General features: G+C 53.8%; 2 protein-coding genes and 1 non-coding gene across 5 annotated transcripts in view; 2 read left to right on the top strand and 1 right to left on the bottom strand.

Annotated features, from left to right (window-relative positions):
• The window catches only part of PRPF6 (pre-mRNA processing factor 6), a 34,720-nt gene extending 29,067 nt beyond the window's left edge, over positions 1–5,653 (bottom strand). For both annotated transcript variants that reach the window (XM_086332932.1, XM_086332933.1), the window contains exons 1-3: positions 5,472–5,653; positions 3,582–3,750; positions 1,955–2,073 (exon numbers count right to left, since the gene is read on the bottom strand). In XM_086332932.1, the coding sequence (XP_086189058.1) occupies positions 1,955–2,073; positions 3,582–3,750; positions 5,472–5,542 (359 nt within the window). In that variant the 5' untranslated portion in view covers positions 5,543–5,653. The remainder of the gene's footprint in view (positions 1–1,954; positions 2,074–3,581; positions 3,751–5,471) is intronic.
• Positions 468–574, top strand: LOC147360623 (U6 spliceosomal RNA). The gene has a single exon (XR_015140099.1). It is a non-coding gene; the product is annotated as a U6 spliceosomal RNA (small nuclear RNA).
• A 1,387-nt stretch (positions 5,654–7,040) lies between the features above and the next one.
• On the top strand, positions 7,041–12,000 carry SAMD10 (sterile alpha motif domain containing 10). 2 transcript variants are annotated; one of them, XM_086332967.1, is made up of 5 exons: positions 7,041–7,350; positions 9,525–9,706; positions 9,787–9,958; positions 10,271–10,411; positions 10,637–12,000. In XM_086332967.1, exons 1-5 carry the CDS (start codon positions 7,260–7,262, stop codon positions 10,645–10,647), a joined length of 597 nt encoding a protein of 198 aa, XP_086189093.1. In that variant the 5' UTR covers positions 7,041–7,259; the 3' UTR covers positions 10,648–12,000. The 2 variants fall into 2 exon arrangements, with proteins under 2 accessions (XP_086189093.1, XP_086189092.1); XM_086332966.1 differs by having other exon boundaries at positions 7,042–7,350; positions 10,614–12,000.
• Positions 12,001–13,595: the final 1,595 nt, after the last annotated feature.

Below are 13,595 nucleotides of genomic sequence, written 5' to 3'. Positions count from 1 at the left end.
CTGGGGCTCCAACTTCTAATCCACCAGAAGCACTGACAGGGCAACAAAAGGCACCCTAAGGAACTGGGCAGTCATTCAGTAAAGGGGTGGGGTGGGGTGTGTGTGCCTAGGGGACATGCCCAAGAAGCGGTTCTGACTATCCTGATTGGGAAAGGCAGTACGATGATAACCAGCTATCAGGTTAACAAAGATGGACCACTCAGTGCCAGGACAAACTGACCTGAAAGGACCCAGCAAAGCCCACCTGCAGAAGCAGGCCAAGCAAGTGCACAAACTGAACAGTGCAGGCTATGTGGCCTAAAGTTACTTAATACAACTTTCTGAATATATACATGTCACTCAAGTTTTCTTAAATGAACGAATTCCAGAAGATTGCAATCAAGTGTTCTTTAACACACAAAACCACTTATTTACAATACATATAAACTCAGGCACATTAAAGAATGTGCTTTTAAAAAACTCCCTTGGTGCTCACTTCAGCAGCACATACACTAAAATTGGAACAATACAGAGAAGACTAGCATGGCCCCTGCATAAGGATGGGGCTTCCCAGGGGGCGCAGTAGTCAAGAATCTGCCTGCCAACGCAGGAGACACGAGAGACACGAGTTTCATCCTGGGGTTGAGAAGATCCCCTGGAAGAGAAATTGGCAACTCACTCTAGTATTCTTGCCTGGAAAATTCCTGGACAGAGTAGCATGGCGAGCTACTGCCCATGGGATCGCAAAGAGTCAGACACGACTGAGCACACACGTATGCATTCATGCGTGTGCTATCATGACACACAAATTCGCGAAGTGTTCCATATTTTTGTATTGTCGTATGGCACAAACCAACACAACACTGTAAACCAATTTTCCTCCAATTAAAATATAAATTAAAAAAATAATGATATTCTTGATTAAAAAAACTTCTCTGAAAAACAGAAGTTCACGCCTCTAATAAGATCTCCAAAAAATTAAAAATTCTACATATGAGAAGTAAGAGAACTCTATGTTTAATGAGCAGTAGAAATAAAAAAGTAAACAAAATGTTACCTGTCACCTTCCAGGCTTATGAATAAACATTACCCTTTTACCTAAACTTAAACCCTCTGTCCTAATATTCCACAGTGAGAATGCATTATGTAGTAAAAAATAAAAAAAATTTATAAAGCAATAAAACTTATTTTAATAAGCAATAAAACTTATTATAGTCCTGTGTTTACTTTGCATAAATTTCCCCAGTAAACGACAAGGAACCAGAAAGCTGCCACTGAGGTAACATCAAGGACAGACATGCCAGCCCAAGATCAGTGTTAAACACCCACCTGAGCTACCAGAGGGAAAACAGGAGGGCCCTGTGGTGGGGCAGGGAGAGGGTGGGTCTTACCTAAGCCTGCCTGAGCCTCTTGCCCTCCAGCTCACTGCAGTCTGTCCCTACCAGCCCAGTCCAACAACAACATGAGCAACAAGACTCTCCAGACACAGCTGCCTGCCCACAAGGATTTCGATGGTCATTTGCTATCTTCGGTGAATCTCCAAATTACTTAATATATACTCATCAATATCACTACACCCATTTCAAAGATGGTAAACCCAATGCACAGTCAGAATAATCCCCCCAGTTCTGTGGATTTCCAGAAAGTCAAACAAGGAGTTCCTAAGCTCTCCACTCTAGTCCCTAGGCCCTGAGGCTACTGGGAAACAGTCACAGACCGAGCCCCAGGCAACCTCAAAGCTGAGCAGACAGATGTCCTATTCTTGCAACTTTTCTCCAAGTCTGAAATAAATCAAAGCTTTTTTCAGACTTCCGCAGCAGTCCAGTGGTTAGGGCTCCACACTTCCACTGCAGGGGTCACAGGTTCAATCCTGTTGGGGAACGAAGATCCCACATGCTACACAGTGCGCCTAAAAACAAACACATTTCCCCCCTCAAGTTAGATAAACAGAGTGAAGACTAATAATCTGTCTTACCTTCTCTCCTTCCTTCTTTCATCCATCCTTTTATCCAGGGCTGCATAGATAGCATCTGCTTCCTCATCGTCTTTTTCATAGGGCCCACTTGAGAAGAGACTTCCAGCATAGCCGTTAAACTGAGAACCAAACAACATTCTTAGAGGAGCAGCTTTTCCTCCAATACAACCCCTACTGGCAGCAACAGAACACATCTAGCTGCAAAATGCAAGCTCAACAAGTTTTTTTCAAGCAGTTAAACCCAAATTGAAGGATAACAAAATAGCTGATGAGTACTCTTCAAAATTGTCAAGGGCATGCAAGAGAGTGTATCTACACGAATCAAAGGAGACTAAGAGACACAAGATGCAGAGTGGGATCCTGGATCGGATCCTAGGCAGGAGTAGGACACAGGTGGAAAAACCAGGGGAACTGAAGTAAGATTTATAGGTTAATAGTGCTGTGCCAATGTTAATTTCCTGGTTTCAATAATAGTTCTAGGGTGCATAGAAAACTAAATTCAATATCCTGGGATAAACCATAATGGAAAAGAATATAAAAAAGAATGTATATAAGTGTATAACTGAATCACTTTGCTGTACAGAAGAAATACAGTATTGTAAATCAGCTATACCTTAAAATAAAAATGAAAATAAAAACAAATAAATAAAAACTTAAAAAAATAAAAATAGGGCTTTCCCTGGTGGTCCAGTGGTTTCCAATGCACCCCCAAGCAGGGGGTGCTGGTTCAGTCCCTGGTTGGGGAACTAAGATCACACACACCATGCTGCACAACCAAGAGTAAATAAGTAAATTTTTTAAAAACACAATAATAGTACTAGGGATATGTAAGATGAGGAGAAACTTGTGAAGGGTATGCAGGAAGTCTCCATACTATTTTTGAAACATCTCTATAACTTTAAAATTATTTCAAAATTAAATTTTTATTTTTTTAATTCAAAATTAAAATTTTAAAAACCTTTTCCTCTGAGAAAAAATAACATCTATTGTAATATGTCTATAGAAAACCTCATAGACCAAATAAGAATTAACTAAGAAGATGAGAACTAATGCAAATGAAGACAAACATTACCACCAATTCCACTTATAATTCCCCTCATCAGGGCTTTCCTGGTGGTTCAGTGGTGAAGAATCCACATGCCAATGCAGGTGACATGGGTTTAATCCCTGATCCAGAAGATCCCACATGTCTCAGAACAAGCAGCCCATGCATAACTCTTAAGCCTGTGCTGGAGAGCCCAGGAACCGCAACAGCTGAAGCCACCACAATGAGAAGCCCTCCCACTGCAACTGGAGAGTAGCCCCTGCTTGCCACAACTAAAGAAAGTTCGTGCAGCAATGAAGACCCAGTACAGCCCCACAAAAAAGAGTAAGAAAAATTAGTTTAAGAAAAAAAAATTTTCATCTTTAAAGACCAGCCGAGATACGTCAATGTGACAGTTCTAATATTAGCAAGTGCATCTCTTCTGAAGCAACCACAAAAGAGCATATTTCGTTGTATTTGTCCTGCTCCCCCTCACACTCTGTACACACTGTCCCCTAACCTTGAGTAGCTGAAACAGTCAATATACCTGTTACTCCAAGCCCCTCATCAAATGCCCACAGCACAGTGTCCCACATAAGTCACCTCATCATAATTGGTGTCATTAAGATCCTCATCATCGTCATCGGCAGCCTGGCTCTTCTTCATCTGGTCCCCGACAGTCCTCTTGCCTGGGGGCGCATGGCGGTCATCCACAGGATCGTTGGCATCCCGAGCAGGTCCGATGTCTGAGCGAGTGGTAAAACCAGTGGCGCTGCAGGAAACCCCAAGGGGCCCATTTATCCTGTGCCAAGACGCTTCACAGCTGTCACCTAATGACACCTAACTCCTCTGGGAAATCTTCAAAGAGCCCGGAGACAGTGAACTCCATACAGCTTTGCTCTCACACACCGCCTGTCTGCCCTCTTCAGGAGAGAAACCTAAGGAAGTTCCGAGATTCGCCTGGGCACCAGACCTCCCTGCTTCTAGGTCCCAGCCTCCCATTTCCAACAGCCTGCCAATCAGCCCTCTCTCCCAATCCACCAGGTCCTCGATCCAATGTGGCCCAGTCGGAGTTCCTCCTCTGTGCCCACCCTACAGCTGCTCAGGGCTGTTTCAGTCAATGGTGACAGTGCTCCCCCAGGCACCACAGCATCAACTTTGCTTCCTTCTCCCTCCCATCTCATTAGAAAATACCCTGATGCTGGGAAAGATTGAAGGCAAGAGGAGAAGGGGACGATAAAGAGGATGAGATGGCATCCTGAGGTTGGATGGAATCTCTGACTCAATGGACATGGGTTTGAGCAAGCTCCGGGAGATGGTGAAGGACAGGAAAGCCTGGCGTGCTGCAGTCCACGGAGTGGCAGAGTTAGACACGACTGAGCAACTGAACAACAACCCTCCCATCTGTCTCCAAATTCTACAGGCTCTACCGCCAAAATCCCTCCTCCCATTCTGGCTACCCCCACATGTAACTCTCCTTCTGCTTCAAAGCAGCTCTGAGCACAGTATACTGAGGCATCTGCCTCACTAATGCCTACAGGGGCTCTGGTCCCTCTGCTCCTGCAGTTCCACCCACACAGATTCCTCGCAATTTCCTCTTCTTCCTCCACACTTCATCTTCTTTCTCAACTGCCCAACACACAATGGGTCAGTTTCTTGTTTGACCCTGCCACAACTGTACACCCTTACATCCTCCTTCTAAACTTGGTTCGGATGTTGGTGGCCGGAATCCCAGAGTTGTAAATCTCTTTCTCTTTATGTACTTATTTACACAAATACCTCATCTCTCCTGTTAAACTGCAAGTCCACTGAAAACGCTGTCAATTATCTTAGACTTATGTGTGCCCCGGATTCTAACGTGCATAACGCTGGACATAATAGTCGCAACAAGAGAAACCCAATAGTCTTCTTGACCAAATGAGTAACAAACAAATAGGATGATGATTGCTCATTTATTCAACAATATACGGTAGGCACCTGACTTGGGGGACGCAGTCCCAAGGCTCACCAATGCCACCCCTACCTACCCTGGGGGAGTAGAGTCTGAAGAAGCAGTAATACGACCAGCAGCACCTCAGAGGTGAATGAGGTACCACGGGGAGCGGCCACACAGAGGACTTCAGCCCGGCTCGTGGGGAGAAAATCTGTCACGCTCAAGACAGGGCTGGGAGGTCTGAATGGCCTAGGAGTTAAAGTAGCCATGGTGCTCCGACTACAAGACGGGGACTCGCGACCTCGCCACTGCAGCTAGCAAGACAGTGCTACTATCCACCCTGGGGACTGAAACCAGGCTCAGAGCCGGCGCACCAACTCCAACTGTCCCGCCACCTCGGGGCAGACAACCTCCCTCGGGTCCGCCCTAATCCAACGCGCTGTTCTTCCCACAAGGATCGGACTGACCCCAAACTATCCCTGCTCTCGTCCTCCGTCGCCGTCGGCTAGCGCCCCGACCCAGGCCCCTTCCCTCAGCGCGCGGCCCGCTCCAGGCCTCACCCTCGGCCCAGCCCCGGCACGTAGCCGAGAGGGGCGGGCATGCCCAAGAACGGCTTCTTCTTCTTGTTCATGGCGCCGGTGACACCAAAGGCCAAGAATGTAAAAGACCCTGGCCGCAACCAGAAGCGAAACAGTACAAAACTCTTTAAGTTCCGCCGCAGGAAGCAATTGCCGCCTGCGTCACCCGTGCCCCGGAAGCAGCGCGCCCCGTAAGACGCAGCCCCGCCCACCGTGGATTCCCCGGGCGGAAGTTCACGAAACAAGACTTCCGGCAGCTTCCAGCGGCTCCAGGCCGCGGCTAAGGGGCGGAGACGCTGAGCGCGTGCGCAGGAGCGTCGAGCCCCGCGGGCGAACGGTGTCTTGCTGGGCTAGTCCTGTGAGACTTCCGAACTGAGCAGGGGCGGCCCTGCTTACAGCCTGTTCTCGATGCATTTCTGAGACCTTCCTGTACTAGCAGGACCCATGGGTCCTCTTCTTCCCTGAGCCACACACTTTACCCTTCAGAATCGTCTTGGCCCTGGGTCAAGGCCTAACACACCTGAACGGGCTGCATACCTAGGCCGTTGTGTAGAGCTTGGTGGGTTGTATGTGTCGTGATCGCTGTGCCCCCGTGTGCAGTCTACTGCCCTGGCTCTCAACACTCAGATTCCTGGGCCCAATTCGGGCCCTTCCCACACCCCCACTATACCCTGAACATCCCCGTGTCTCCAGAGAGGGTCAGAACCCAGACCCTAAAGAGTTAATTGATGAAAATAAATGCAGCAAAACAAGCCAGTATATGGGCATGGGTGGTCACATGTGGGTGAATTCCTTGTGTGTTGGTAGGCACAGATGCAAGTCCTACCATCCGTACTTACTTGAAGTGCACATGCAGGACTGTCCTGCATGCATGTCTGAGTGTCCATGTGCACTTTTGCTGAGATGGCTGTGGGACATTCTCTGGCCCCCACATATATCTGGGGAGAGCCATCAGGTTGTTGGCAGAGCAGGCAAAAAGCTGGTCACGAGTCTAGCCTTCTACTGGAGGAGGCAGCTGCTAGCCCAACCTAACACTTCTCACTAGAGTTCCGAAGCAAGCACAGTGCGTCTGCCTGCTGCAGCCTCCTCGGAGTTTCTCTCTCCTGTCTGTCCCCAGCCAACCCCTTTTTGACACCACGTTCTGGGCACTGAGTCAGATTCCAGAGCTACAGAAGGCAGGGAAGAGACCCTGATGTCCTCCTGAAGTTCACAGTGTGGTTCGGGCTGAGACGGTCAAACTGGCTTCTCTGGGGAAACAAGTGCCCATTCCAAGGCAGACCTCCGTAGAGGTCTGCAGAATGCATAAATAAAGGAATGGGTAAGTAAACTGATATAGGAGAATGGAGGGGAGGGGTGGGTCTGGCCATTGACCTAAGCCCCAGAGGGCAGAAGGTCCCAGGAGAAAGTAGGACCCTTTCCCCTTTCGGTCCCTGCCTCAGGTGCTCCGCGGACGCCTGGACGCCGTGCAGCTGCACAGAGTCACTCGTTCTTGGATTCATGCCCAGGTGCGCACGGCCTCCCCTTGCCCTGGCAGCCGCCCTCCGCGCTCCCAGATCCGCGCGCCGCCGACACCCCTCGGAGCTCCCGGAGCGCGCCCGGCTCTCAGGGCTCAGCGGCAGGTGCCTCGCCGCGCAGACTCGCCGGGCGCGGGGACCGGCTCAGGCGCGGGGCCGGCTGGGGCGGGGCGGCGGCGCGCGTTCCCCGCCGGCCACAAGGGCCGCCCTGCGCCCGGCGAGGGGCGTGTGCACCGGCGGGGCACTCGAGGGCCCCATGTTCACGGAGCTGAGAACCAAGCCGAGCCCCCCGCGAGGCCGTGCCGGGGCTGTGCGCGCCGGCTTCGGGGAGCGTCGGGATGTGGATGGTGAGCGGGGCTGGATCGGGGCGCGGGGCTATCGCTGTCTGCGGGCTCTGAGGACCGGAGGGACAGGGGCGGGTCCTGGCGTACTCTGAACGGCCCCCGCTGTCGGAACAGGGGACGCGTCCCGGCCGAACCGGGTCCCCAATGTCTTTGTCCCGCGCTGAGTCCAGGGCGGGGGTTGCGGGGGCGGTGGTCAGGGCTTGAGGGTCGGCGCGCCCTGGCTTGGGGGAGGTGACCCGCCGGGGCTCCTATCCCCAGGCTAGCACCGCCCTGCGGTCACCTTTTCCTTCGCGCGGAGTAAATCTCCCTCGGCCCCTGCAGTGGGGCCCAGAGGGGGCCAAGGCCACGGAAGGCTTGGGAGCCCCCGCCCCATTTCCTCCTGGAATTCTGACATTGGAAGGGAGGGACGGACCGACGGACGGATGGAGAGCCCTCCCCTGGCGTGGGGAGGAAATGGGCGGGGCCTGGCTGGCCCAAGACAGGTGCAGAGACTTACTTCCAACTGGTTATCCCGCCCAGAGGCCACACCAGGCGAAGCCCTGCGACCCGAGAGCCCATTCCCTCAGGATGCTGGCTTAGAATGAATCTCCTTCCTCCCTACTAGAACCCACCTAGGCTAGGCAGCGGCCACACTGGCCACACAGTCTGTCTGACCCTGCTGCTGCTGCTGCTAAGTCGCTTCAGTCGTGTCCGACTCTGTGATTGCCATTTCCTTCTCCAATGCATGAAAGTGAAAAGTGAAAGGGAAGTCGCTCAGTCGCGTCCGACTCTTAGCAATCCCATGGACTGCAGCCCACCAGACTTCTCCATCCATGGGATTTTCCAGGCAAGAGTACTGGAGTGGGGTGCCATTGCCTTCTCAGCTGTCTGACCCTAGACCTCAAATTTAGAGCTACTGGTGGCCATCCAGTTCCAGAAAGTTGCAGGAATGGGAAGGAAAGAGTGGGAGAAGGATGTGGGTTTCCCTCAGTATTGAAACCTTCTGGGCACATCACCGAAGCCAACCATAAGTGGGGTGAGGAGCTGTGTCTGTCATAACGAGGGTTTCTCACCCCATCCTGCTGACAGGGTGGGTGGAGAATCCCGGCCTGGGATCCCCATCCTGCCCCCTGAGTCAAGGCCTGGATGCTGGAAAATGGGGCAGGCTGAGCCCTGCTTTCTGTCTGTCCCCAGGGTACTGTTGACTTGTGGATACCATACATCCATCCATTCAGTCATTCACAATGTTTCTGGGCACTTCCTGTGTCCAAAGACCTGTGCAAGGCTTTGGGAGGGGCTCTGCCCTCCCCTGACTTGTGTCAGCAACCAGCACAGAAATGACCGTAAAACTAAAATGTGGTGAGTGTAATGAAGTTGGTGTGGGAAGAGAAAGCAGAAGGTGTCAGCTAAGGTCCCTGAGCACATGGCTGCAGCCTGCATGTCTGTGCTGACCAGTGCAGGAGTGCCAGGAGCTGCCCTGGGCTGGGGCCCTGCAGGGGATTGGGGGGGAACAGGAACCTTGTAGGCTTGCCCTGAGTTGAGCTTCTTGTTCATGAGTCACAGCCAGTGAGCACAGCAGGAAGAGGCCGAGCCTGGAAGGAATGCCAGGGAGGGCTGCAGGGACTGGGTGCCTTTGACGATGTGGGCAGGCAGCCCAGACATAGAGGTCTCACCACCACACAGGGGCTTCCAGGATGCTCGGGCCAGCGTTTCCTCACAGGCAAGTCCTGTGTGCGCATCCTGGTCGGATGTGGCTATGCCAGTCCAAGGAGGGGTCAGGGCTGACCCAGGCTAGTGCCTCACCTGGCTCTGAGTGTGAAGCTCCCTGGCAAGCATGTTTCACTCTAATTAAATAGAATCCAACAAGGGACTTCATGCTCCCAATTCAGGGGGCCCAGGTTCAATCCCTGGTCGGGGAATTAGATCCCACATGCTGCAACTAAGTCCCAGCATAGCCAAATTAAAAAAAAAAAAAAAATCCATCCAGCTCACCAGAGCACAGACTGTGCTTCCCAAAGGTGGTGTCCTGAAGACAGCTCTTGCACACTTCCTTCTGTTTAGGGGGCTGGTGAACCCATAGCTGGGAAAGTGCTTCTCCCCTTCAGTGGAGGGAAGATGGGCTGAGCAGTGGGAAGCCAGCTTACAGGGAGATGAGCCCCTGTCCCTGACCGCTGTGACCAGGTACCCCTACTCTGCAGCCACTGCCCACTTCAACTTCTGCCGGAGCCTCCTGGATCACACGGTGTCGGCCGAGAACATCCCCTGCCCCCTGCCTCGGACACCAGGTACCAGCCTCACGTGGCATGACTCCCGAAGCCAGAGGGCAGCTGGCGGCCGGCCAGTCAAGCTCCTGCAGCAGCCTGGCACCGAGGCCCCCCAGGTATCCACCCACCCACTATACCCACCTCAGTACCTGCCCTGCTCACCACCTCTCTCCACCAGCCACCCCTCTCCCCACAGGGCCGGCTGTACTCTGACCACTATGGCCTATACCACACGAGTCCGTCCCTGGGTGGCCTGACGAGGCCTGTGGTCCTGTGGAGTCAGCAGGACGTCTGCAAGTGGCTCAAGAAGCACTGTCCCCACAACTACCTCGTCTATGTGGAGGCCTTCTCTCAGCACGCCATCACTGGTGCCTGGGGGGTGGGGACTGGGGTGTGGCAGGGGCGTGGGGCTCCTCCCCCATCCTCTCTTTCTCGGTTTCTTCTGGGTTGTCATCTCTCCCAGTCTCTCTGTTTCTGCTGTTACCTGGCTTTGCTCTGCTCAGTCTCCATTCATCCTTACCCTCCCTTCACCTCTCTCCCTCTCTTGCCTTGTCTCTTTGAGTCTCTCTCTGAGTCTCTGTCTCTGCCCACACCACCTGTTTTCCTTTGTCTCCACCTTTGCTCTTGAAGCCCCGGATGGTGACCTGGGCTCCACCCCTCTCCTCTCCCCTCCCTCCCAGGCCGGGCGCTGCTGCGGCTGAACGCAGAGAAGCTGCAGCGGATGGGGCTGGCACAGGAGGCGCAGCGGCAGGAGGTACTGCAGCAGCTGCTGCACCTGCAGGTGCGCGAGGAGGGGCGGAGCCTGCAGCTGCTCAGCCAAGGTCAGTGGGAGGAGCCAAGAGAGCCAACCTGCTCAGACAGGCCTGGGGGTGGGGGACTGGGCCTGGAGGAGCCCTGGAGTACAGGGTGGGCACACTGACCTCAGGAGGGTGGCCCGGGACCTCAGTAAGGGCCATCCTGCACCCAGGCAGAGGGGACAATGCCAGAGGCCCCCGACTCTCCTTACCCCCATCCACCTCTTAGCTTCCTTCGGAAACATGTCCTAGCTGCTGCCTAGGCTTGAAATCCGGACCCCAGCACTGTGACCAGAGCCCCAGTGAGGAAGAAGCAGAGCTGGCCTTGCAGCCCCTCAAACCCTGCGTGGCCAAACCTAGCCCAGTGGACAGGTGGGACCAGCGTCGCCTCCACCAACCATCTCTGGTTGTGCACTCTGGGCTTGCCTGGGAGTGGGGTGAGCGGGTAGGCAGGGCCCCCTACCGGGTGGGGTCCTTCCTACCAGGACCTGAGCCCAGGCCCACCCCCTGGTGCTGCTGGCGGCATGCAGGGCAGCCACCTGGAGCCAGAGCAGATCTCGACATCCCCCTAGACTCCCAGGGAGCCTGTTTATTTATATTCCCTTCACCCGCGTTGATGTCCGCCCTCCACTGCCTGCTGAGTCATGTGTCTTCTAGGCACCCTGCCCTCTCCCAGGGCCAGAGGTCTGCCCTTTGCCCCAGTCACACCCTTCCCCAGCCCTGAGAGGACTGTCCGCACAGGTGGAATGAACTGCCAAGGCTCCCTTTGGTGTGTGCCCCTCCCCTGTTCCCACCCAGAGAGTGGTCATCAGCACAGGTCCAGCCAGGCACCATGTCAAGTGCTCTCACTCATTTCTGAAACCCTTATTCCATCTACTCATGGGGACTGGGACTCACACCCAAGACCTGACAGACACAAGGAGAACCACACCCAGCACCAATACCAGGCTCAGCTATGTCCTGGCCTTAGGTTGCGGGATGGCTCTGTCCTCCCAGGGTCATGGAGACTGCCTTCCAGGCTTAATCATGGGTGGGCATTCCAGGAAACCTGGATCCACACAAGAGATCTCTTGACAGTAGCGCCCCTTGCCCACCCAGGGGAGACCCAGCCAGCATGCAACCATGAATGGAGACCCATGCAACCATTCAGTGGGTCAGAGGGCCCCAGATTTGGGACTGGTGCAGCCAAGCAGAGGGAGAGCTAGGGTGGTCGAGACAGCCCCCACCTCTTGTTCCTCTGCCCACTCACTCCCCAAGGGGACTCTGAAAACCTCGGGTCAGTTGGTGCTGAGCCATGAGCCCCTAAGCTGTGCCCTGAGCCGGCCTCAGGATGGGAGGTTGGTTGTTGGGGGTCTCACATGAAGTTTGGACAACTGGCCTGGTGCCTCCCACCCTGTGCACCCACCATAGGAAGCCCCTCGTCCTTCCAGGCTGCCCTGAATATCCCTAGCCACCTCATGCCATCATGACATGACCCTTTCTAGGGATCCTTCCTCTCTCCCCTAGTGCCTCCTTGTCTTGCCCCCTCAACCTCACTGTGCTCCTGTCTTGTCTTCCTTGTTTTGCGTTTTTATATTCTGACAAAAGAATCAGAAATAAACTTGGTTCTCAAGTGCCCGGAGTGTGGTGTCTGACTGAGACCATCCAGGCATGTGGGGTGCTGCTCAGAGCCTTGGTAGGGGGCACAAGCCTGGGCCTGGGAGGAGTGGGTGCCCTGAGCACCTGCCTCCAGCTGGGGCCACTAGGGGGCAGTGGTGTCCCACCCCAACCGAGACCCTGCCTGCCTTGGCTGCCAGGTGGGCTGCACCCAGACACAGACACAGGTGTGTTAGGTTCCTAGGGCTGCCTTAACAAATGACACAACGAGGAGGCTTAACAGAAACGAACTTTCTCATTGTACTACAGGCCACAAGTCTGAAATCCTTGGGCAGCACTCCTTCCAGGACTCACAAAAGAACACCTCCTTGTCTCTCTCAGCTTCTAGGGGCTGCCCCATGGGATCCCTGGGCTCATGGACACACCATTACATCCTGAATTCTGGGGTCCCATCACCTCTCTATCAAATCTCTCTCCTACAGGGACACTTGTCTTGAGAGGTAGGACCCACCTGGATAAACCAGGGTGATCTTGTCATCTCAAGATCCTTAATTTAATCACGTCTGCAAAACCCTCATTCCAGATAAGGTCCCACTCATTGGTTCCAGCGACCTGAAATGGCTGTCTTTTGGGGGGGGGGTCCCCATTTAGCCCCTCACAGAAGGTAATGCCCTGACATAAGAAACACACGGGTCACAGTACATGCCCCCATACGTACCCACACAGCAACCAGGCACACACAAATACTAACAGGCCCCTGCAGCTGGACACATAGGCACAAACACGGACATATAGACACCTGTGTCCAGATGTACAACACAGTGACACACAGGGTCCCAACATCCTGTGACCTCCTAGCACACAGAAAACACCAGGCACAGTGCACCCCCCACACACAATACACACAACATCACATGTTGCCCTGTGGCCTGGACACACATTCACTAAGACCTGGACAACCATTTGGGTACTAACATACAACAGGCATCTTTCCCACCTAGCATAGGACACAGACACACCCTGACACCCTGGTGTCTTGACACACGTGGTCACGTAGACACACCTACACAGAGAGGTTGACATGCCACACATGCAGACTTATACAGGGAAAGCTATAGCCTTGGATGCATCAGAGCAGACACAGTGACTACCTCGCAAAATCCTGCAGGTCATGACCCCAGGGTGGGCACAGTGAACTAAGGAGGGATCACCCAGGCTTCTCTAGCTCTGATTTCCAGGCGAAGGACTGACTGACCCCCCCAGAGGGCTCCGCCCTGCCTCTGCCCCAGAGTGGACATGTCTTGAGAGAAGCAGCTCCAAAGGGTCCCTGGGAGAACAGGATGCACATCTGCCCAAGAGCTTTGCGCCCTGCCCACAAGTGCAGCCACACCTGCTCCAGTGTGGACAAGCAGAGGAGGCAGAAAGGGCCTCGGGGAAAGGGGAGCTCCTTGTGCCTCCGGTTCCAAACTACTCCCCTACTCTACTTCATTCATTACAAGTCATAGTGAGGTGGGTGCGCTGTCACATCCAGACCTGATACCAGCAGCCCCGGGGAGGGCCCAATTCTGGGGCACAGAGGAGCAAGGCACTGGTGGCTGGTCTAGGACCACCCCCC

This window comes from Bos grunniens, chromosome 13 (genome assembly GCF_055505025.1).
Source record: "Bos grunniens cultivar Pamir isolate PY7600 chromosome 13, Bosgru_T2T1.0, whole genome shotgun sequence".
Taxonomy (NCBI): domain Eukaryota; kingdom Metazoa; phylum Chordata; class Mammalia; order Artiodactyla; family Bovidae; genus Bos; species Bos grunniens.
Note: the sequence above shows the minus strand (reverse complement) of the source record. Positions and strands in the feature narration are given on the sequence as shown.